The sequence below is a fragment of the Triplophysa rosa genome, unplaced genomic scaffold (genome assembly GCF_024868665.1).
Source record: "Triplophysa rosa unplaced genomic scaffold, Trosa_1v2 scaffold395, whole genome shotgun sequence".
NCBI classification, from domain to species: Eukaryota; Metazoa; Chordata; class Actinopteri; order Cypriniformes; family Nemacheilidae; genus Triplophysa; species Triplophysa rosa.
The window spans coordinates 86,718-113,199 of record NW_026634393.1 but is presented as its reverse complement, the minus strand read 5'-3'; the positions used below and the strand labels follow the sequence as shown (position 1 = coordinate 113,199).

Below are 26,482 nucleotides of genomic sequence, written 5' to 3'. Positions count from 1 at the left end.
CAGAACAGTACTCTACTCTCAGCCAGTCTTGTCTCATTGTTCCAAGGTTACCACAGCGAGCAGGATGCAGTTCATGGCCAGACCTGATGGTAGAGCAGAGAATGGAAAGCGGCGACCTGACAAGAGCTGAGATGATAGAGCTGGATAAAGAAGGACGCAGTCACTTGAAACGTCTTCACCACAAAATTTCAAATGCTATTAGATTATTAATGATAATCTTAAAACTATAATTTACCTTATTAGTAAGTTTATTTATTTTTATTTAACCTTGTTGTGCAAGCTCTGTCGAGCTTGTGCGGAGGCAGCAGCTTTTGCCAGAGAGGAACTGGAATCCCCCGGTTGGGCCTGGGTTCTCCTGAGTTTTCTTTATTCGATTAGAGTTTTGGGTTCCTCGCTACCGTTTGCATACTGTTTTTTTGCACTATTTGCCTGGCCGGGGGGACTGCTCTAGAATTTTAAAGTTTTACTTAATTAATATTGCATATAGGAATTTATAGTCTGTTATATTTGACCTGTGCTTCTCTCTCCTTTATCTTAAATGTGTGCTCTCACTGTGTGTGCGCACGCGTCTGTGTGTGTGCGTACTTGTCTGTGTACGTGTGTGTGCTCTGTCGAGCTTGTCCATCTGTGTATCTGCGCATCCGTGTGTGTGTCTATGTCTATGTGTGTTAGTACGTGTGCATATTGTGTGTGTGGAGTGTTTTGTATGTGGGTATGTCTGTCTTCTGTGTTTTCACATTTTTTCTTGTTTTTACAGGTACAACTTTAATTGTTTTGCTTATAGTCAATATGTCTCATGTACAGCTGCTTTGTAACAATGAAAACTGTAAAAAGCGCTATATAAATAAAGTTGAGTTGAGAATCATAATTTTGACGTTTAATTGCCATAAAAGGTCTCCTCAGACGAGCACTTTCAACAAGTTGGTATGATTTATTAGGGTCTTCGTGAAATGTCTGGAGCATATTTTGCTTAAAAACACTCAATGGCTGTGGAAACAAAACCCTTCTTGCCTCGTCAAAAACAGCTATGCTCACAGCAACCCGTTTTGGTGCATGTCTCTTTAACTGATAATGAGTTACAGCGAACCCCACCCGCTTTTGTCCGGCGTGTCAACACAACACACGTGTAGTACTGCCATGGCAATGGTTTAGCTAAATGATATTTCCTGAATTCCTCTGCGGTTAGTTTCATCTTAAACATCACAAATCATTTGTCCAGACAAAAAAAATCAGTCACAGCAAACAGCTCATCCTAATGCGTTTACGTTGTGCGTGTATGCTTACCTAAAATCCACGGAATCCACTGCATATCTCAGCGGAATTACATGGATTTTAGCGCTTGTCATTGACAAGTTATAACATTACACACACAACGTGAGAGCTAGTTTGGTGTGACAGATTTTCCAACCTAAGCACGAATGATTTGAGACGTTTAAAACGAAACTAACCCCAGTGTTTGCCCCTGTTCATTAGCAAAACAAACAGCTTGCAGCTAAACACATTAACGCACATAAAGTATTAACATTCATACAGCTAAACTCCAAGTGTCCATCTGCACTTACATACAGTAAGTTTAACACTGACTTTGAATGTTCTATTTAGCCCGTCACTGACTTAGCTCCCTTCGCTATCATATGCTAACGTTATCCTCCTATATACTGTATATACGGTACATGTACATCAATTCAGACTGTTGATAAATATTACTTACATCGCCAGCTTTGTCTCGTTCAGTTGGCCTCGATCCCTCTTGAGGAACAACTTTGAAGCTAACCTTAATCCTGCTTGTACTGTCCCAAATTGATAAAGCACTCTGGCTTGAAGTGATTCGCACAAACAAGCAGGTTTTTACTTATGGTTTCTGATGGATTTCCACTAAAAATAAAATAAATCCACTCCTGTCTCTTCCTAGGTTTGGACTTTGTGCAGCGACATTGCATGTTGTCCACAAACTTTAGCCATGGCGTCACGTACACCGCTGTCGCTTGTGAAAACAACAATGGCGGAGCGCGGTGGGTGGAACTGTGTAGATTAAAGGCCGGTAACATTATAATAAATCCGCTTTGGACGTCACAATCGGAGCGAAATCTAAACGGCTCGATTTCTCAACATGCTTGCAGGGAAAGGCACACCAAAACAAACTTACTGGGTTCTTATTTTTCACGTTTTCTGGGTTGCTAGATGCACCGGGGACCCGATTATAGTGGGGTTTTCATTTGATGTCTCTAACGAATTTTTATATTTATATAATAATGATAAGGTCTAGCTCTCATGCTGCGTTCCCACCAAACGCGAATGAAGTGTTAAGCGCGAGTGATTTACATGTTAAGTCAATGCAAAGACACGATAGGACATCCTGCGGCGCAAATGAGACTGCGCGAATGACGCGATTCGCGCGAACTAAGCGTTTCAGGTGTTTGACGTGCGTAACGCGTGATTCGCTCGCTGCGTCATAATCACGTCACTACTAGGGCAAGCTCCTGATTGGTTAACTCGCGCAAATTCGCGTCTGTTGTGAAGTGAATTTCACGCACGAATGAAGCGAGTAAACTCAAAATGTTCAAGCGTCCAACTACGCGCGAATAGCGCGATTTATACGCGCAAGTCACGTTTGGTGGGAACGCTCTATCAGTCATAAGGATCATTGTCGAGTCACTGTCGAGTTGCTTAGTGCTTTACCACTCAAGGAGGTGTGCTCCAGCATGTTCATGTGGTGTTCATGGGAAAGTGACGTCTATGCATATCCTCTATTATGAGGCAGTCTGGATGTTGTGACACTGACACTTGTAGTTTCATGCCAGTACACCAAAGTGTTGCTGTAACAGCCATAGGTTGCGAGATGCTATTTACAAGTTTTTCGGAAGATTAATAATGGCAGAAGACAGGTATGGTCAAAAATGGTATCATGATACTCTGCATATGGGGCACCAGCCTAAAACTTTACAGGTACTCAGAGCATGGTGCAGGGGGTATGTATTCCAGTAAGCATGGTTAACTTACCATTAGCTAAACCCTGAATTCTGTGTTTATTCACCCAAACCTTGCTTACTTAGCGGTATGTTGGTTCCAGAACCTGTTCGAAGGGTAAGTTTAATCAACCAACTGAAAGTTACCCAGTCAAACCACACTGATGGATGCCATTGTCAATGGATCATGATTTCTCAAGTCACCATGGAAAAGATTTCTGATGGTGTTATGAACCAGCATTTTTCACATAAAGGCCAAAGTATGCCTGATTTTTTACATGTACGTGAGGTTCCGCGTACAATGTGTTAGAAGCTAATTTCACCATCACAATAGTGCGCCTGTACATACGTGCACCGCCAGATTTTTATAACTGTGTCTGTGTCATTTGTCACACTGTACGACCTGCTTAACTGTTCCTGGAATCACAATAGGTTATGGACAATGGCATCATCTATCGCCCAAACCTATTTCTCAGTGAACTATCCCTTTAAACATACCTTGGTATGTCAACATAACCTGCTTTCTGGAACACCCCACCAAATATTATGGCAATATTGTTTAAAACCTTTTTTTTTACAACAAAAGTCAAAATGGCTAATGGCAAAATCTGAAAACTGGGTATCCTGTCACTTCATAACTCGAATAATCTAAATAGACTATGATTTTACACCAAATAACTCAAAAGGTGGAAGGAAAATATGCCATTTTTATGTCTTGACCAGTAGGTGGCGCTATGACAAAACTGCCTTTACAATCATGTCATGATTGTGATGTCATATCAAGTTTCGTACCAATGAACAAAACTCAAACGAAAACAGCCTCATCCATTTTGGTGCACTCACCACCACCAAATTATCAAACACCTTTATAGAAATATAATCTCCAGATGCTGCATAACAAAATTTTGTTTAAGTCAGGCAACCACTCTAGGACAAGTTTGAGAAAGCTTTTTTTCAAAAATTCTAAATTTTAATGACAGAAAATCACGTCTTTAAACTTACAGGTCAAACGTTATGAACAACAAATACAATTCTGAACTGTCCGTGGTGCAGAGGCATGAGAAGTTACAAATAAAGGTCTAAGACAAGATCATAACAGATTTGACTGTTGTAAAATGGAACTCACTTTGGTCATATGGCACTGCCTCCAGAACCTCTCTTATGAGTGACGTTTCATTCAGGCGAAAGGACAGCAAGATGGCCGATGCCCACTCTTTCTTCTTCGTCTGCTGCTGTATGCATGTTGGAGTGACATCCATGTCCAGATCATAGGGGTCAAACACAAGTGATGCATCCAGAGAATAGACGAGCAAACCTTCAGTAGAGGCTGCTGCCCAACTGCGCCCTGAAAATAGCATAATAAAAAAAGTCCTTCAATTATACCATGATGCAACCCAGGAAACATGATGCTGCATGATTAAGTATAGGAGACTATAGCACAGAATTACAGACAGGGTTTAGCAACTTTTATTACATTTTTGGGGGTGTTTTGTTATTTTATGTTGGTTACCTTTTGTGTGTTTGTTAATATAATTTCACAACTTTAAATAAATTATACAAAAAATACTTTAAAAAATTCCTGGTCTGAACCCTAAGGCAAAACAATGGCTCTGACATATTAAAACATGTTAGTGTAAATTCCTTTCTTTCATTAAGTCAACTGAAACATACATTTCAGTCTGGGTGTAGGCTCAAGACGGTCTCTGAAACCGGGCCTACATGCCTCAGCAGTCCTTTATGGGATCCCACAATTTTGGAGAAAGATTTAAATGATTTTTTCAATTACAGGATAATGATTTGTAATAAACATTTAGGAATAATTTCAAACATTTCAAGACAATTAAATAAATATGAGAAATTAGCATAGCCAGAAAACAAATTCTATTAACCACAGGTACTTTTTTTCACATTTTCAAGACTTATTTATATCACAATTTTTCTGATATTTTCAGGTTTTCCATTATTCATGGATTAAAGTGAAAACATTTCTTGTGACTGATTTTTTTTCAGGCCAAGTCATATTACTTTAACCCAGGGCACATGGGTTAAAGTGACCCAGGGGTGTCAAACTCAATTTCATCCCGGGCCACATCAGTATTATGGTTGCTCTCAAAGGGCCGGTTGTAACTGTAAGACTATATAAATGTATCTACTCTTTTATCACACTGCATAATTACATCTGCATTTAATTACTCCTTTTGGTAATAACTCAATTAATACCTAGTTTTGACAGTAAAAGACCAGTAAAATAAAGTGTATTCAAGTGTACAACGATTGTACAGTTTATTTTTAAAAAAATGATATGTTTCTGTATGAACACATAGTCGGTCTGCATAGTGTTTCTTGACAAGCTAACATTTTTAAAGGCCTTTGTGGTCAGGGCACACTTGCTCACATATCTTCAGCATACACTGCTTTAAAAATGTACCTTCTGAAAAACACTTGGTAACTCGGGCGATTTCTTCAGCCACAATAAAGCTGGCTTTCACGGCTGCATCACTTTTTGCAGAAGCATTTGCAAACAAATTCTGCCAAAAATGTAAGTTTTTTTTCAAGTCTTGTACCTTTTGTTGCTTTTCTAGGAGGCTAAGGTTAGCATATACTTTGCTCCGTGTCTGGTTTCAAAGTGCCGACGTGAATTGTACTGTATTCTTTGAGCACAGCCACCCCTGTTGAAAAAAACAGTATATGCTGGGTTAGGTATGTTTTGATGCTGGTTGGACCATCTTAAACCAGCTATGGACCGCACATGACCAGCTAAAGACCAACTAAACCAGCACAAACCACCATCAAAACATACCAAACAAGCATATGCTGGTTTTTTTAACAGGGATGGCCTCCTGGCAAAGACGACACACCGGCTTGTTTCCATTAAGCACAAACATGTATTTGCTTTCCCATCCCTCTTGAAACAGCCTCCCCTCTGCATCAATTTTTCTTTGTTTGACACGATGTGTCTAATTAATATTTATATCATATCACTCACTTATTACACCGCTCGTTGGAATGCTTGATTCTGATTGGCCAGTCGCGACATTTGCAGGTTCGTTATTCCCAGATAACCTCTCAAAACTAATAACACAGGGTAACCCGGACGCAACAAATAATTTTGACAGGTTTTTTTGACAAATTAAATATAATTATGTATTTTAATAACATATATGACATTATATTTACAAATTATTAAACCAAATTGAATGTTCGTAACATTTGAACGTTGTTTCTTACCTTAAAACCGAAAGTAAACAGCTTTTCCTGTTAGGTCTGCATTCAGTAAAAATGAGCTAATAAAATATTTCAAATTCACATTTCATGTCAAGTTTTTTTCTCATGTGGCAAGTATCCCGCGTAATAAGCGGGATAATGTACAAGCAGCCGGCTGTTATCGCGAAATAAGCCCCTCCAGTGTGAAACAAGAAACAACCTGATCGCACTGGAGGGGCTTATTTCTGCGATATATACGGACACTGCCACCTACTGGCTAGATGTCGTCATCGCGAAGGTAATAAAGTTGAGTTGCATTTTCAGGTCGTGGACATAAAATGTATAATAACAATACAATAATTTGTAAGCTCTCGCGGGCCACATAAAACGAGGGGGCGGGCCGGATTTGGCCCGCGGGCCTTGTATTTGACACATGTGCTTTAACCAATAGCGTTTTAAAACTGTGTTTTGAACCACTTTCCATAGTATTGCCAGTTTGCGTATTTTAAAAGCTATTTTTAATCTATGAAAAAAATATACTTACCTAGACAAATAATCAACCATCTATAACTTTTCAGTGCATTTTTTAATTTATCTTATAAGACCAAACAATGTTTTCTGAAACTCTTAATAATAACAAAACAAAAAAAAGAACCACGAAAGACCAAAAATGTTGTTTGTATTTGTCTCCAGAGTGCTTTTCACTTTTTCTGCCTTTTGGCTGTGAAACCATATTCCTGAAGCTTGGCTACACCTGACACCCGTTTCAGTGTTTGACAAGCTACAGTGACTAGTTTCAGTGTTTGACTAGCTTTCCCAAGGCGACCGTTAAGAAGGTAGCCTATCACTTTAACATTTCCATAGCGACGCGGCACTGCTTATCATGTGACACACCGCAGAGCCACAGCAGCTGTATGACTGATGCATTGCTTTTACATAATTTTTCTTTTTTACTCAAAAAAATTCACAAACTGTTAACTATGTCATGAAATATCTGACATTCCGATTGTCAAATATGTGCATGTGAATGTGTTTTGTTGTTTAAACACTTTTATAATGATCGCGTAAGTTGAGCTATAAGCGGGCGCCGCCATGTTTGTTTCTGCCGTGGTCTGAGATCTGTCGGATTTACGTCACGTGAATTCATCTACTTCTCTTAAAAACACAAACGTAAGTGCCTGGTGAACTGGTAGAAGAATTGAGTGATCTTAACAATTGCTTAAATTGCAGATACTGTGTCTGATCTGAATAAAACACATCCGTTAAATTACATTTGAGGAGATTGTTATTACCGCTTCCATTGACATCAGTGTGTATTATGCAATCTCTAAATGTATTTTGTGCTTGTAGGCACGTGTATATGTCTGAAGGCTAAAGTCTGCACAGTTGTGATATGTGACAGGATTGAGTCTGTCTCTGGCTCAGTGCCAGCCAAAGCGCTGAATGTTCTAATCACACCGGTGTGACCGTACGCTACACAGGGTTCCAGGCTGGAACTCTGCAATTGACGGAAATCCGTCATAGCGACGGAGAACTTTAATCCTTGCATTATTGCTGGGGCAATTTCTATCAGTATCTGTATTATGTTGTGTTAAAAGAGCAAAAACATTACCAGTTGGTGAGAAGCAGAGAGAGCTAACATGGATTTCCGGTTTAAAGTGTCGTGAGCTCATATCACCTGTGGGATGAGGAGAGAGAAAAAGATGTATGCAGGATTTAGCTTTAGACTGATTTCACTCCGCCAACATGTTGAAAACAAGGCAGAGGTGGGAAGAAAACCACAAGGGCAGAGAACCTTCAATGGTTCGGACTACCAACCTGAAATTATTCAAACGATTTATGGTCCTATATGTGAAAATATAAGCTGAGGATGCATGTCAAATCACTCAAGCTGTTTACTACTTTAGCCGTACCATGACATATTTGTGACCGTTTAAGCAGCCATAAGCGAGTTTCACTCGCACACAGCTAATCTAACAGTGTTTTATACGCATAATTTGTTTTTTCCTGTCACAGATACCCAGAAAATAACAATGACTATGATCAAAGTTTTTTCCAACAGTGGAAGCGATCACTTATATCGTTCTCATCTATTTGGGTCTGCTAATCTGCAAGTGACAGCGTGTCATTTCTTTTAAATGGAGGTTTGCGGCCTACATAGTGTGCTTACTGACATCAACTATTAGCAACACTATACCAACTTGTTGCTAATACGTGCGTGTAAATACTTATGTATACAGTGTAATCAACGCTCCATTTACAGCTGCACTGCTGCCGCTTTTCTGTGTTGTACCAGGGCCGGTACACAGAAGCAGCAGCAGCCCTCAGGGCAGCGCAGCTGGAAACGCTGTCATTTGCAGGCGAGCCGACCCAAATAGATGAGAACAATGCAAGTGATCACTTCTATTGGTAAAATTTTTTTTTCTATGTGATTATTTGGGTATCTGTGACATGAATAAACAAATTAACACTGTTGGAGTAGCTGTGTGCACGAGTGAAACCCGCTTATGAAAGCTTCAACAGTCACAAATATGTGATGGTACAGCTGAAGTGGTCAAGTAAAACATCTCATGTGATTTGACATACATCCTCAGCATATATTTTCACATATAAGATCATAAATCGTTTTAATAACTCCAGGTTGGTAGTCCAAACTAGGGCTGTGACGGTGGCAGTTTTTTACCACCGCGATGGTAATGGACAAATGAACCGCGGTGGTGCAGTGGTTGGGAAATATATATTATTTATATAAATAATATTTATATTATTACATTTGCGTGTAGCAACCACATGACGAGTGGAAGAGAAATATAGACCTTATTTAAATACTTGAAATTGTTAAATAGTTAAATACTTGAAATTGAAATATGATATCTGAAATAAATGAGCATGAAAAATCCATCAGTGAAACGGCACAATACAGCACATAAAACATTTAAATAAACATCAGTAAATAATGAAAACTTAAATGATATAAGAAAGTTAAATATCAAATAAAAAAGCTCTTGTTGCAGTGACAACTTCAGTCAGTCGCGTATTAACCCTTACAGTCCTTGACAATTCCATTTGAAACAAACTGTTTAAACCTACCTTGGCTTTCCTATTCAGATTGCCATTAAAATGTTACTTTTTCCTACTCGTTGGTGGAAAACTAACATGGTGACATTGTCCAGATTAAAATGTTTACAGCTGCAATAAATGTGCGTTCAGAAGAGCGCAAACGAATTCATGTCTCTCCGCAACCGCGGCAAAACCTGCGCGCGCTCCGACACTAAGCAAGCGGGTCATAGCCGGTTGTGATTTTATGTAACTGTTAATTTTACAACAAGATCCATTGCAGAACCCGCAGAATAACCTGGGTTTTGCCGGGCAGGCCCATACTCGAATGCGCCAACAGAAACGTATGCCAATAATTTCTGTGTTAATGTAAAATATTTTAAATGAAACCATCTACAACTGAAAGGGTACAAATAGCAATCCTGATCGCAACTATCATTTTTATTACACTTATATTTGTCACAGTGACGTGAACTACCGCCGGTGGCAGCTCACCACCGTCATGGCACTTTACCACCGTGGTGGTGCGGTTGTCACGGCCACCGTCACAGCCCTAGTCCAAACCATTGTAGTCTATTTGCCCTTCCGGTTTTCTTGCAATCTCTGCCTCTTTTGGATTTCAACATGGCGGCAGAGTGTAATCAGTCTATAATGTCTACTATGTGTATTGTTTAATGGATATGACATGTGGGTTCACCTCTCCTGACTCCAGGAAGACTGAGATTCACTTCATCTCCATCACCTGCTCCCTCGTCTGCTAAAATGCGATGCCTAAAATCTATCATCTTGCGCCTATCCAGGAACTCCTAAAAAAAGGAGACAACAGAATTGACGTATTAAAAAACAGCAAACAATATTATGAAATTTGTTGTTTGACATTCTTAATTGCCATGTTTTACTCAACACACCATGACCAACACACTTAATCCTTAAAATAGTGAATTCTAAGATCATTCTCAAAACAGAAATGAACAACTGAATGACCACTTAAATGTGCTTCAACTTCCTACACTTTTCTTCATACGATTAAAAAGGAGCTATGTAGTTCTTTATTGTCTGCATCTGGGTTGAGTTTGCATATAAATTTGTACCTCCATAGCATCCAGAGAGAGATTGCAGGAAATCTCAAACTTCTTCATCAGAATCTGTTCCTTAACATTATAAATGCATACAAACTTTGACTGTCCACCTGCAAGGATCGATTCACCATCCGCTGAGTAACACAAGGAGGTAAAGGACCTATAAAGATCAATAAGAAGAGACGATAAATACTTAGGTATGGATTCTTAGGTATAGAACATTTTAGGCACCTCAAATGTACTGTAATGTCCTGCTTATCATTTTGCAATAAAATAGCACTAATTAAAAATTCCAATCATCGTTTTTTTCCAATTGAACAAAGAACCTAGTTTATTTACTATTATCATACTGCTGGCAGGCTGTATAAAAAATCCATTCAGCGGTTTATAGTTTCTCTTGGTTAAAATTTACAACGTACTTTCCCTTAGCAGACTGCTTGGCAGTGATTTTCTCTGTCTCTTTACGTCCCATCTGCAAATCAGAGCGGCCAGTGATTGTGCCAGTCTGTGCTGCAGTCTGAGGGTCCCAAAACGTGATCTCACCATTTAGGGAGGCCACTGCCAATTCTTGACCATCAGGACGAAATGTTACAGCGAGTCCTGAAAAAGTGCAGGAAAAAGAATCTATGTTAAAGGAACAGTTCACCCAAAAATGAACATTTTGTCATCATTTACTCACCCTCAAGTTGTTCCAAATCTATATACATTTCTTTGTTCGAATGAACACAGAGAAAGATATTTGGAAGAATGCATGTAACCAAACAGTTCTTGGCCACCATTCACTACCATAGTAGAAAAAAAATGCTTTCACAGAAGATATTTTGAATAGGGCTGCAACAAACGATTATTTTGATAATCGAATAATCTAGTGATTATTAGACCAATTATTCGACTAATCATCGATTATTTCACAATTAATCTGTAGGTTTTGATCGATTATTCAGTTTTTGCAATTCATTAAAATATTGAGTTTGACCTATTTTAACTAATAAATAAAACAAGGACATTATTTCAGCTTTTGAAAATAGCTGAGTGAACTTCGAGACAGCTGAATGGAGAAATTTCCTTTTCTGTCTTCCATCAATAGTCATCAATAGTCAAACTGCTGCTACTGTGTTTTAAATAAGGTAGGGTATTGACACATTTCACAGTTTGATTTCTAAGCTTGCAATTTGATTCTATATCAATTTATTTGAATATATAAAGCAAGTTCTTAGAGTACATACTGATTAAAAATGTATAGCTTGAATGCACTGTAAGTCGCTTTGGATAGAAGTGTCTGCTAAATGCATAAATGTAAAAAAAGTTTTTTTCTTACGGAAAAACGCAACTAATGATGTAAAAACTATACAGGGAACCAAAGTCTTATTTGTACACAACTCCATATACTGTAGATTTTAAAATACTCATGTTCTATTAATAACTAATGATTCTAAAGACTGATCAATTACATGATTTATTTAAGATAAATATAGGCTACCCCAGCTGGAAAGAAACAATAGAAACCCATCAAAGAAATTTGAATGGTTTCCATTCAAATACTATTATAAACAATACACTTTTTTCATTAAAACCGTTACAAAACTAATTCAAAACTAATTATTCCCACCAATAGAATTCATCACGTACCAATAAACATTAGACCTTTTTAGTTTCCATTAAAACCAATTCAATTACCATAATCAATGACATTTACTATGGTATTTTGGGCAGGGTTCTATTGTTTATTGCCGGAACGTTTAATCCTCTTATGCATGTACAGATGGAGCATTTTAAACTATACACTTCAGCTTCTAAGAGAACATGCTTTTGGGGGGTCAAGAAAGAGTTTACAGTACATTTCCTCCTCACTCACTGCAAAATGCTCACTCTGTGAATCTGGATGCATTTTAAATTCACAGTAAAGATGCACCCGTCACATTAAATTACACACGTGCCTTTCAATAAACCAACTGAAGGTGGGTTAATGTGTTTATATGCTAGGCGTAAAATGCAAAAATCTCTCTGTGCCAATTGTCACAGACCACTCTGCTAGTTCAGCTTGCATTGGCAAGCGGCATGTTCTTCTATTGCGTTGTCTCTTGAAAGGTAGGCCCGCTACAGCGCCCCACAGGTCAAGCCACATTATTGTGGGCCTTCAAAATATATTATGTGAAATCAAAACGACTACTCGACAACAAAATTATTTGTCAACAATTTTTTATTGTCAACGTTATCAATCATGTCGACTAATCGTTGCAGCCCTAATTTTGAAGAATGTAGAAAAGCAAACAGTTCTGAGGCACTTTTGACTACCATTGTGATTTTTCCTACTTTGGTAGTCAATGGTTTGGTTACAAGCATTCTTCCATATATCTTTCTCTATGTTCTTCAGAACAAAGAAATTTATACAGATTTGGAACAACTCGAGGGTGAGTAAATGAAGACAGATTTTTTTTATTTTGGGGTGATCTGTCCCTTTAAGATTTTATATTTCAAGACTACTACTTTATATATTTTTTAAATACTTTTTAACATAAACATTTAGTTGTGGGGTGTGTAGGGTGGTACAGTATAAGTAAAAGTGGACCATCAGAGCCTGATTTCCCCCACAAAAAAGTAAAATGGTTGCAATCTGTTACCACAGTGGTACTTGATATGTTTAAAGTAATTTCATGATGTTCTGCTACGCCCACCTTAGCAGATATATACCAAAGGGAGACTGTCTTTGACAAAAACAAAAAAAGGTGTGACAAATGAAGTATTCCCCTTTTGTTATAAGCTCTATAAACCAGTAATGCTAAAGTTACTTTCTGCTGCCAGTTGGTGGCATTTATAAAAAAATATGTAATATGCAGATACCAGGAATACACCTGACATGTTGTGAATTTACCATCTGAGGTAAGCCACAAAGTCTCTTTGGTCTGCCAGCTGTCCAACATATCCCACAGCCGGACAGTTTTGTCCCATGACACACTGGCGAGCACAGACTGGACTGGGCTGAAGCACAAGTTACTGACAGGACCTTCATGATCGCTGAGCACCTGTACCAGATGAGTAAAACTGCATTACATATGAACTGACTGTAGTTGAACAATCTGATGGAACTCTAACAGTCTCTTAAACATATTTCAAATTGGTGTTTGCCTTTGCTGGACATTCCGAATTTACATCATAATCCACACTATCAAAAATTGTATTACACATGCATATAACAAGGGACTAGGAAACAGCACACTAATTCAGTGGTCTCTGACCTCTAGCAGCCGCCCAGTCTGCAAAGACCAAAGGAAAATCTCAAAAGAGTCCTGAGAACCTGCACACACCAACTCCCCACTACTGTCCACTGCCAGTGAGGAGAACTGAGCAGGTTGTGGAGATGTCATAGTACGGAAGTTACGATACCTGAAAGAACAAAGTAAAAAATCTTAATTCGAACTTTACAAAATAGGGTTGCACGGTGCCACGGTAGGATCGCAATGCTAAAGCTTAAAAATACTGGCGATGCCACAGTGTATCGTCAGTACGGTAGTACCGTAACTTATGTTGCAAGTGCGCAAGCCAGTTACATACAAACACCTTCGTTTTGTTTATTCATTTATTCATAGCTTATTCATTTTTCGGTCCATCTGATTTTACTTCTTTTTTTGAGTCTTTCCCTCGTATGCCTAAAATCGATTCAAACACGACTTTTGAGCGTGAGACTTTATTATAAAAGAGCAATTCACGTAGTGAAATCTGGAATTACTTTCACGTTGCACATTGTTGCTTGAGCTGCATTTTATCATGAGTCTTAGCAGCTCAAACATTACTTTAATACACCAAACTATCTTTAAAGAAGACTGTATTCTGTCGTTTGCTGACGCGGTGACGTGCAATACTCTCTCCAGACATTTCCTTCAGTCAGAGTTGGAAAATTAAATAAAACACAGTTTAGCAATAGAAAATAAGCAGGAGTGCTGTTTTCTGAAAATGAAAGAATCAGTTAAATCAGTGGTTCTCAAACTGTGGTACGCATACCACAAGTGGTACTTGAATAGACCCTGGTGGTACGTGACACGACAGTAAACTCTATAGGCTATACATTTCGTGTTTTAAATATAATTTCAAATGTTTAATACATGATTAATAAATACGGAACACATCTCAGCCTATGTGCAATTTTAAAAAAGTTTTTATTATTGTTTATTTATCATTAGTCAGTTATTTTATCATTAGTCATTAGTTATTTATCATGTAACTCAGGCACGTGAAGGGCAGCTCAAAAACAAAGCGGGAGCAGACCGGCGATTGAGTCCCTCTCTCTCTCTCGACGAGCTGTGTGCAAATCAAGTTTCATTTGTATTTCTGCACTTGAAGCGCTGTTTAAAGCTGTTGTTATCGCAGTTAAAGGTTGAGTAGGCAACCCTGTCCAGAAACTTTTTTTGTCATGCTGGTTGGCAGTCTCTTAACATCCTGATAGTAAATATACATCCAATAAGTAAATTGATACATTGGTATTTTTATATATTTTTAAAATTATTATAAAAAATGTTAGAGATACAAAGAAGATATTTTAAAGAATGTCGGTAACCAAACCACGGCGGTACCCATTCAATTCAATTGTATGGACACCGATGCAGGTCAATGGGTACTGCTGTTGTCCGGTTAGCAACATTCTTCAAAATATCTTTATATCTCTTACATCTTTAATAATTATGAACTAACTGGCATGTAATATAATTTTTTCTTCTTTTCAACTGTTACCATCAGCCAGTAACGCATCAAAAACAGCTTCCACAGTCAACAGATTCTACTAATAGGCCTAACAACCACTGTGTAAAACTCATTATCCCCCCGTAATTTGGCTCCAGATTTGTCAATGTAAATATTAAGTGTTAAGTGTAAATATTAAGTGTTAAGTGTAAAACACTTAATATTAAACACTTAATATTAAGTGTTAAAAGAAGGGTTAGAATCTGACCCTGTTGAATCCACAGAGTTTTATGTACTTCGCTACTGCTAATACAATAAACTTCTTTACCTTTAACATTCACAACATTTTTTCTTACAATATACAGATACCTGTGTAGATCAAATGCTCTAACGGTGCCATCTAGTGATGCGCTAACCACCACAAAGCCGCTGGACGTAAAGGCAACACTGGTTACACTGCTGGAATGTTCGGTGAATGTCACAAAACAGAGGCCACTGTTAGTGTTCCACACTTTAACCTGAAAAGAACAAACAAAAAAATTAATCTGCCACTTATTTCTCCTAATAATAAAAAAACTGTAGAAGACTTACCTTGCCATCATCCCCTCCAGTGGCAATATACTGTCCATCAGGTGAATAAGCCAAAGAGTTCAAGTTATTGAAGTGTCCTTGCTGTTTAAACACATATGACTCACTCTGCCATTCCCAAACCAGCAACTGACCCAGACCTCCAACAAAAGAACAATAAGGTATCATTGCAAACAACATGTGGACTGTAATCCCTATTGTCACTATGTGGAAACCTCATATCCCCAAAACCACAACATTTTAGATGAGGGGAAAAACACTTGAGGCCCACCAATGTTTATGTTGAAACTTGGATTTGAAGTATGCTATTAACTACTGTTACAGGTGTTCCGGTTATGGTGCGCAGCCGTTAAAACGCACGAGGAGGGCTCGCTGCTTAATTTCTGTGGAAAAATTCTTTCAAAAGACCCAAATTTGTATGTAATCATTCGAAAGCTAATATAAAGAACTACGGGACGAAATGCCGCAAAAAGCTGTTAAACCAGGACAACAAGCGAAGCCACCGACACAAGTTGATGGAAAAAAGCTAGCGCAGGCTAGCAAACAAGTGGATGAGGTACAGAACGTTGCTAGTGTGGCTACAAACGACGACATTTTAGGCGCAATCTGCTCTTTGAGGGCGGACTTTTCTAAACAAACCACCGACATGCTAGATGCTATAAAGGGCATAAAATCCGATTTAGTAGCTCATTCCAAAAGAATAGGGGAGGCCGAGGAGAGAATCGCTTAAACCGAAGAAGACGTCACATCTCTCCAGCACAAAGTTAAAGAACTCAAAGGAATAACACTCTCTCTGCGCAATAAAGTACAAGATCTGGAATCTCATGGAAGACGATCAAATTTGAGGCTCGTGGGCCTACCCGAAAAAACAGAAGGCTCCGACATTTGCGCTTTCCTTGAACACTGGCTCCCAAAACTTTTCAAAGACGCTTTCAACTGCGTGCCTGTTATCGAGCGAGCACACCAGATCGGACAAATTAACCATAACCGCCCGACAGCCCCACGACCGATCGTGAAGTTCTTGAATTACAAGGATAAAGAGAAATCTTTGAGAGCAGCAAGGAGACTTAAAAAACTGCGGCATGAAGGACAACGAATCAGCCTGTTCCCGGATCTATCATCGGAGACTCGCCAGCGGCAACGCCAATTTGACGAAGTAAAGGCACAGCTCAGAAACAAGGGGATCCGTTACGGCATGATTTACCCTGCGAACCTGATAGTAACACACGCTGAACGATGCCACATCTTTAAAGCAGTCGACTTTATCCAATCAATAAATGATACTGGATGAACATTGTAATGCAAAAAGGGAATGGCGAACTTAGCTCCTGACTCTGATGTGCAATGAAGCAAAGGTAATGCTTAACGAAGTACGTAACTATATAAAAGTTGTGAATCAGGCTGCACTATAAAAGCCCTAGAAGCTCTTGTCAGTTTGAATAGCGTTCCAAAATGTTATTTTTTTTCTACTTAGTAAATAATGGGTTTAACATGTTAGTGTATGAAAAGTGAAAGTTCACGGTTCAGTATGTTCCACTATATGAGCGAAAGTTAAAACAGTTAAAGTTCGGGTCTAAGCTAGATTAATACTGGGCAGTGAGCCCATTGGGAATATAATAAACAAAGGCCTGCAAAGTTTGATCGATGTTATTTTTTATTGTCTTTTCAGTCGCAGCAATATATACAGGACAAAGTAAAGTAATTAATGATTAAAAATTCAGAGATCAAAATAAGTAGTTGGAATATAAGAGGGTTGAATAATCTTGTAAAACTTAAACAAGTATTGGTTAGACTGAAACAAATGAAATCAAATATTGTTTTCTTACAAGAAACACATCTGGTAAAAGATGATACCACCAGAGTTACTAAGCGATGGCCGGACAAGTTTACTATGCCTCTTTCACCTCTCGAGCTGGAGGAGTCATGATCCTTATTCATAAGTCAATCCCATTTCAGTTAAGAACACAATATGTAGATCCTTTAGGGAGGTATATAATTCTCAATGGTACAATTTTAACAACACAAATTAATGTAATAAATATATATGCACCCAATGAAGACGACCCCAATTTCAATCAGAATTTGTTTCTCACAATATCTTCACACAGTGGGCACTACATAATAGGAGGAGACTACAACCGTGTACTGAACCCAGTATATGACCGCTCTATAGGAACAGGCAATACTCATCAACAGTCTAAAAAGGTAATTGAAAAGTATATGGTAGATTTGAACTTAACTGAAATCTGGAGATACCTTAATCATAACAAAAAATAATTTTCTTGCTTCTCAAGTACCTACAAAACATTTTCTAGAATAGATTATTTTTTAATTTCCAATAGTCTAATTTCAAAAGTTGCTAAATGTTATGATAGTATCATACTGTCTGATCATGCCCCAATTACAGTAACAATTAAGATAAACAACCTTCCATCCTCCCCTTTTAGATTTAGATTTCAAGCAAGATGGGTTCAAGATCCAGATTTTGTGAAATTTTTAGATACTAAAATAGACCAGTATTTTCTTGTAAATACAGACCAGACGAACGCGTCAGTGAAATGGGAGGCCTTTAAAGCCTATATAAGAGGAGAGATATTAAGCTATACAAAGCTTTGGAGCAACAACTCTTTAATGACTCTTTAAAGCAGGGGTCTCAAACTGCCGGCCCGCGGGCCATTTACGGCCCCCACTCTCCCTCCCTCCGGCCCGCAACTGACATCAAAAATATAACACAATCCGGCCCGTAAAAATATTATTATTTTTAAAATTATTATTATTATTATTTGTAGTTGTTTTATAGCAATTTAAACTACACAATTCAATATGTAGCTACTAAAAACACGGTAAAAAAAAAAACCCACGCTTGCCGGAAGACTTGATAAGACGTTAGCTGGTTTCTGGGCTTTAGCAGTTTCTTTTTTTGTTTGGCTGTGAACGAAAATATGTCTAATTCCAAACCGAAAAGGAAAGTGGATGATGAACACAGACTGTTTCAAGAAAGATGTACGCTGCAGTATTTTTTGGTGGAGTTTAATGGAAACGCCACCTGTCTGATATGCAAAGAAAAAGTTGCCGTTCTGAAGGAATACAATCTCAAGCGTCATTACTCGACTAAACACGGAGACCAATATGAGAAGTACCAGGAAGACGAGAGAAAAAAACGAGCCACACAGTTGCAGAGAGAGCTAACGTCTCAGCAAAGCCTTTTCCACAGAGCCAAAAAGGATGCTGATGCTGCCGTTAAAGCGAGTTATGTGGTGAGTGAAATGATCGCTAAAGCAGGAAAGCCATTCACTGAAGGGCAGTTTATGAAAGACTGCATGTTGAAGGTCGCTGATATTCTATGTCCAGAAAAGAAGAACATGTTCAACAATCTCTCTTTATCGGCAAATACAGTGGCAGAGCGGATTACAGAGTTATCGAGTGACATTTATGATCAGCTATGCGGGAAAGATAGAGTTTTCACTTCATACTCTGTGGCGCTTGACGAAAGTACAGACAAAACTGACACTGCTCAGCTAGCTATTTTCATCAGAGGTATTAATGACCAGTTTGAGGTGACGGAAGAATTGCTGAGTTTGTGTCCAATGCACGGCCGTACAACAGCCAAAGATATATTTCAGCAGCTGTGCAACGCAATTGAACGCGCTGGTTTGCCGTGGAGCAGACTAGGCATTACCACCGATGGCGCCCGTCTAGGTAAAAAAAATGGACTGGTAGCGCTGGTACAAAGAAAGTTGGAAGAGGAAAATGCAGATCCAGCAGTTGTTCTGCACTGCATTATACACCAGCAGGCACTGTGCAACAAATGCTTAAAATATGAACACATCATGTCTGTTGTCCTAAGATGCATCAATTACATCAGGTCAAGAAGTTTACAGTACCGTCAGTTTCGAGCCTTTTTGGAAGACATTGAGGCAACATATGGTGATGTACTTTACTTTACTGAGGTACGCTGGCTCAGCAGGGGAAATGTCTTGAAGAGATTTTTTGAGTTAAGAACAGAGGTGAAGAGATTTATGGAAGATGGCAGAATGGATGTTCCTGAATTTGATGATCCTAAATGGGTCATGGACCTTGCATTCCTAGTGGACATTACACAGGAACTGAACATCCTTAACCTGAAGCTCCAGGGCCCTGGTCAGCTCATCACAGCAGTGTATGAAAGTGTGAAAGCCTTCTCCACAAAATTGAGATTTTTTGCAGAAAACTGAGTTTTCCACAGTCATTTCACAACATGCAGATCTCTTGTGGAGGGCATAGCATTCAATGGTGATGAATATGCCTCTGCTGTTGAAAACCTACTTCAGGAATTTGATCAGCGTTTTGCTGACTTCAAGGCACACCGTGACACTTTCCAACTGTTTGCAGACCCCTTCTCAGCTGATGTGGAGAGTGTCCCAAATTTGTTGCAAATGGAACTTATTGACTTGCAGTGCAACAGTGAGCTAAAAACTAAATTCAGAGAGGCACAAGGAAATGCAGACAAGACTGCACAGTTTCTAAGAGAATTACAGTACCTCCATGCTTCCCAGAGCTTTCCAAAGTGTTCAGTCGGTTAATGTGCCTTTTTGGAAGCACATACCTGTGTGAGAAACTTTTCTCAACTATGAACTTCAATAAATGCAAATTCAGGTCCAGGCTTAGTGATGCTCATCTTGAAGCTGTACTCAGGGTTTCAACTGTGAACTCCATCAGGGCAAACGTGGCTCAGTTGTGTGAGCAGAAGCGCTGCCAAGTGTCTGGCAAGAAATAGAATAGTTTGCAAATGTATTCAGAGATCGCAGTTGTTCAATGTAAGGTTCAGCACAGTTTTGATAAGTTACTTAAGTTAAAATAAAGTAGGTAACTGTTAAAATTTTTAAATTATATAACAATGCACAGACACAGTTGTTTGTATTTTTGTTAAGCATGACACAAATATGTTAGTAATGTTTTAAAAGAAATGTGAGCTAACATCTCAGCAATTAAAGTAAATGTCCAGAACTTTTGTGCTATCTTTTTGTGCTTCAATGTTAAAACGGCCCTCCTATCAGATGTCCGTCACAGCAATGGCCCCCAGCCAATTTGAGTTTGAGACCCCTGCTTTAAAGCAAAAAGAAATTTTAGTACTTAAAGCCCAATATAATGAACTAACTACTAGCAAAATAGTAAAAAAATTGTTATGGTTAAAACAATCTTATTATAATCAGGGCATAAAACCTGGGAAACTACTTGCATGGAGAATTACAAAAATACAAACAGATAGAAGCATTAACTCAATCACAGTTGAGAACGGAGAGAAAATTGTAGATCCAGCGGAAATAAATAATGTTTTGAAGGCATATTATGAGGACCTATATAAAAATCTGAATACATAAACACCTTGTAAAGGCAAAACATTTTTTTAGATAAACTTAAATTTCCCTGAATTATCAGAAGAGGCTAGATGTGAATTGGATAGAAATCTAAGCATCGATGAACTGCTAGAGGCACTACAGTGTATGAACAGTGGAAAAGCCCCTGGGCCTGATGGCCTACCAGTAGAAATTTACAAAACATTTGCAGGAAAACTTATGCCAGACTTACTCAAAGTGTTCAATGAGTCGTTTGAAGGAGGAATCCTACCCCCTTCATTAAGATCAGCACTTATAACTCTTGTATTAAAACCAGGCAAGCCACCTAACGATAAGTCATCCTATAGGCCAATATCTTTAATGTCATGTGACACAAAAATACTTTGCAAGGCTTTATCTAAGGGTGCGTTTATATTTGGCATTAACATGCGATCTCGGTGATCCGAACAAGCAGATCGGACCTTCAGACAATCAGGACACAGCGCGTTTACACTTGTCAACAAGTGGCTTCCACATCTGGATAACTGATCGGATCTCTATAGTTTCCCGCCCATTATTTTAATAAGCCTGCAATTTAAAAATAGCCCCGGTGCAGGGAGATTTCACACAACACGTATAACGGATTTGATACACTGGAAAGTATCCGCCGCAGCCATGTTGAAATCGAGGCAGCGGTGGGAAGTAAACCACGGTTAAAACGATTAATGATCATATATGTGAAAGTATAAGCAGAAGACGTTTGTAAAATTACACAAGCTTTTGTACTTGAGCTGTGGCGGGTTTCACTTGCACACACACGCACACAGACTCTAACACCATGTCCTAACAGCCGCGACGAGCAACGGCCGCTTCTATTTTAGAAATGGTTTCTATATATTACAATATTCAATATTACGGACAAGTACCTTGAAAAAAAATGAATAACAACAGTGCGACATATATGTACAGTAGAATAATACGAATATGTGCATTAGACAGAGCTGCGTGTATGTGTGACGTGCGTTTGTCGTGGTTGCGCTTGTTTCTGTGTAACAATAAACAATAGTGCACTGAACTGAGTCCATGTAACGTACGTTAACTAGATATGAACGCGGAATCCTGTTATTTCAATGTCATCTGGCTGTTCTGCGTGTCTGAGTGAATTATGTGCACAGTTTAACATTCAACACGGGTGATGGTCGAGGATTTATCTGCGTCTGCACTGTATGAGGATATGAACACATGAACTTCATCTCTAAAGTTGTTGGAGCGCTTTACTGTTTGAGTGAAGCTATTGGCAAACACACAAAAACTTCCCAGAAAACCTGTCAAAATAAAAGTCCTGTTGAATTGAACACACACTGTAGTGTTAAGTCTAAATGTTTGCCTCTTCCTAGATAGTTTTTTTTAGACTGAATTAGATTTAATTACATCAGAAGAATATCTATTACCTGTTTATTTCAGTATGATAATTACATATATAAATAATAAAAAAATAGCTAATAAAAATAGCATTTCTCTAGGAAATGTTATATTGCAAGAAATATCGTTATCGCAATATTCAACAACAAAATCGCATATTTTCTCAATATCGTGCAGCCCTAGTATATAACAGTACATTTTTTTGTTCTGAACACAAAATGATATAACTCGAAGAATTTAGGAAAACAAAGAGTTCTGGGGCACCTTTGCCCACCATTTTAATTGTTCTACTATGGTACAGTAGCTGTGTACTTTCATTTACAAAAAAAAAAAAAATTTTTCAGGACACCGGCAGTAAATTCAGGAATTGCCTGATCGTCTTACAAAATCATCATACACCTATGGAGCAGTGTATTCATCAAATGCAGCGCACCCAGCACCTCTGGTAACAAACTGTGCATATTTACAGAAGTATGTTCATGTTCTTATATCTTAACAGTTAGTGACAGGTTTTGGGAAAACGCTATTTGCACTCATTTAGTGACAAGTATGCTGCGGCACAGTGAATTAAATGCGCTGCTGTTACCTTCCGCTCACTGCAGAGAATAGACCGAGAAAGACCATTCTAAAATTTATTTTGTTTATCTTGCAGTTTAGTCCAAGGGGGCTGGATCATTTTCTCTATCTTTACTGCTCGTGTAGCTTTTCTGCTGTGCGTGAGGTGTGCGCACTCTAAACTGTCCGCATCCGCGAATGACTTCTGCCTTTTTTGTTCTGCTAACATCACGTTATTAATACATTTAAAAATCGATTTTGGACATTTGTGAATCGATTCAGAATCGTCCACGTCTTCATCGCGATGCCTCTAAGAATCCAATTTTTCCCGCACCCCTAGTTGGGATGCCAGATCGTGCCGCTCGGTTGGGTCAGTAGATCTCTTGTTAACGGGATCGGCCATGGAGGCACCGTCAGCAGCAGTTAGGTCAGGAAACCACGGCTGAATCGTCCATCTCAGGGCAATCAGTGTCGCTGAAGCTTTTTCTGCCCTGATTTTTGCGTAGTACCAATGGTAAAATGTTCACTGGTGGAAACATATACAGGCTGACTCTTCGCCATGGCCTCATGAGCGCGTCTCCCCCCAGCGGGGATTAAGCCCACTGACTGAGGGTTAAGCCCATCCCTCTACAGCATGTCTGCACCGTGGTTTAGCTGACCGGGAACATGTACTGCCCTGATCGAGAGGAGGTGACGATCGGCCCACAGGAGGAGGTGTACCGCCTGCTTGAAAAGGGCTCTCGAACGAACACCGCCCTGCTGATTTATGTATGACATTACCGACGTGTTGTCCGTACGTATCAATACATGCTGCGACTCGATCTGCAGGAGAAAGGACTTTAGGGCCAAGAAAACCACTCTCAGCTCATGCCACTGCCTCTCCGACTTCAACCAGGAGCCCGAGGCCAGGATGCCATCACACAGGGCACCCAATCCCGTCAAAGACGCGTCCATCGTAATCACCTTCTGCCCGGTGATCAGACCCAACTGGACGCCGTGGCGATACATCTGGGAAGCACCTGGCTTCAGGCCGTTTAAACACCTGCGCATGACCGTAACCCTCGCGTGCCCTTGTCTTTCTGCAAGTCCCCACAAAGCTAATAAATCCCCCATAAGAGTCATTTAGAGCACTGTTTACAGTGCACTACAGAAGTGTTTTTTGTCCAATATTATTGCCGACTAACTTGGAGAAAAAAACATGGAAAACATGTTCTTTAGTTTGAAAAAGCTTGTAAATAAAAGTGTTTGTATCATTAATAATACATTAAAATTGGAGGAGGAGGTCTATATAATCTTGAGACAAGTAAAGATTCTAAGTTCTACTATTGTTACGATCATCCTTATGATCTTCCTCGAGTTCTACCAGAGGGCACTACAGACATTAACCGAATTTACAGTTTTCACTACAGTTCCCATAATCCATTGCCCGGACTCATCAGCAATTATTGTTTTCACCTGTGTTGAGCCCTATTCGGATGGTAATTGTTTCTCATAAGGACATCTGTAAGAATAAATCTGCATGGCTCCTTGGTGATAAAACTCATGCATTCGGACAAACATTAATTCACGGCGTAGGTGCGAGTTTGTAATCTGGAAAATGCACTCAGTGCACACAGTCATATGACAAATTGCACGTATTTAATAATTATAATGGAATAAAACTGATATTTTAAAATGCCAATAGCAAATGTTTTCATGTTTTTTCTTGTCTTCTTTCTGTTCTTATCATCTCTCTCCCTGTGTAGTGAAGCAGCGATCCTGATCTATCGGTCAAGTTAGCTAGAATTTATGTGAACCACATGTGTGTATATGTTGTGTGTGCTCGCGTCATGCATCTACGTGACCACGTTTACAGCCGAAACTTATTAAACTCAGTATCATCTGGTCATCATACAGACGTATGATATCGTTCGAAGCTGTAAAAGATTTACATTTATTTGAGTAGATCCACGATAACCACAAAACATTGTGCTTTTGCAAAATAAAGAAAGCCTGAAGGATGCACTTTCTGCAGTCGGTGAACTGTTTCTCTCTGTTTGCACAAGCGCTTCAGGTGCGTGTGTGATATGACGTTGTGTGAGACACGTTGTGTGAGACATGTTGTGCTGTTTATGCTGCCATTTACTATAATCCCTGAACCTCCTAAAGTGCAACAGTCTGCGGTGCTTTTAAGTGGTCATAACGGACTTACAAAACGTATTTTGGATTTAACACCTGTTATAAACTCAGAAATGTCGATTAGAAGGGCAATTAAATTACCGCACGACCTTGGTGTTTGTCAAAAAACAGTAGGTAATTCGGCCGGGGATTTTTCACAGAAAAACACCGACATTCTGGATTCGGATGGCAATAAAATCACCATTTACCCCAGTAAATCGTATGTCCCTATGACAAACAATTACCGTCCGAATAGCAGCATGAGATTTTGTGGATGAGTTCCTTTGGCATAGCCAATATTTGCCTGCAGATGAGATAATGAAGGACTTAAAGGTACCTGATGATGACCCTAGCTGGACCCTGGCTAAATTTATTGATTTTGAGTTACAGCTTTGTGGCTCACCCTTTACAGTCAGAAAGGCTGAGGAGGACAGCTGGTGTCCGGCTCCGCTGGCCAAGGAGCTGGGCCAGTCATGGAAGCCTGCATGCTCCACACTGAGGTTTACAAGCCTTGTGTTCATGGTGGCCGCCACACCAGAGACCCCAGCCAAGATGGCCGCCGCTTCACCAGAGCCCACTCACAAGATGGCCACCAGTCCAGAGCCCACTCACAAGAGCCGCCGCACCAAAGCCAGTATCAGCAGACAAGATGGCCGCGTCTCCAGTATCAGCAGAAAAGATGCGTCTCCAGTGTTAACAGACAAGATGGCCACCATGCTCCTGCCTAAGTCAGCATCCATGATGGGTGCCAGTCCACAGCCAGAGCCACCACCTGCCAGAGCAGCTACTTCACCTGCCACCTCATCGGCCAGAGTTGCCTCATCACTTGTCTTGTTTGCCAGGCCAGAGCCCTCAGCTGTTATGGAAGCCACGCCAAGGTCTTCAGCCACCATGGACGACACACCTGAGTTCCCAGGTGTCATGGATGACACTCCAGAGTTTCCGGTCATCATGGACACCAAGCCAGAATTCCCGATCGTCATGAGTGTTGCATTTGAAGATGAAACGTTTTCCCTAGGCGTTTGAAGCTGGCTTCCAGTTTGGCGGACCCACTTTTGAGGTCGGTGAGAGCAGCTGGCATCCCAATGTTTCCAGCAGGGGAGATGGTAGAGGTGTGTCCCCTATCTACTGTGCTTCCTGTGGTGCCTACAGCTCTGTGGTGTGTATGCTCTACACTCTGTTCCTCAGACTCCCCAGAGGTTGCTGCAGCCCACGAACCTGAGACAAGTCCAGTCCACAAATTTATTCCTGTGCCAAGTGCAGTCCACAAGTTCGTTCCTCTGCCAAGTCCAGTCCACAAGTTCGTTCCTGAGTCTAGTCAAACCCAAAAGTCTGCTTCTGAGTCTAGTCAAGTCCAAGAGCCGGTTCCTGAACCAAGTCCAGTCCACGAATTCATTTCACCCCTAATCAACATATTCCCAAAACTTGACATATCGCCCAGCCCTACGCATACACATCCTTAACC

The 26,482-nt window shown here is 39.7% G+C and overlaps 1 protein-coding gene across 1 annotated transcript in view; it reads right to left on the bottom strand.

Moving 5' to 3' along the window:
• Positions 1-26,482, bottom strand: part of pwp2h (PWP2 small subunit processome component) — a 67,344-nt gene that overhangs the window by 16,906 nt on the left and 23,956 nt on the right. Inside the window, exons 10-18 of the mRNA XM_057328182.1 lie at positions 15,572-15,708; positions 15,350-15,498; positions 13,543-13,690; positions 13,179-13,329; positions 10,726-10,906; positions 10,319-10,466; positions 9,925-10,033; positions 7,783-7,848; positions 4,093-4,311 (exon numbers count right to left, since the gene is read on the bottom strand). Coding sequence (XP_057184165.1) covers positions 4,093-4,311; positions 7,783-7,848; positions 9,925-10,033; positions 10,319-10,466; positions 10,726-10,906; positions 13,179-13,329; positions 13,543-13,690; positions 15,350-15,498; positions 15,572-15,708 — 1,308 coding nt within the window. The remainder of the gene's footprint in view (positions 1-4,092; positions 4,312-7,782; positions 7,849-9,924; positions 10,034-10,318; positions 10,467-10,725; positions 10,907-13,178; positions 13,330-13,542; positions 13,691-15,349; positions 15,499-15,571; positions 15,709-26,482) is intronic.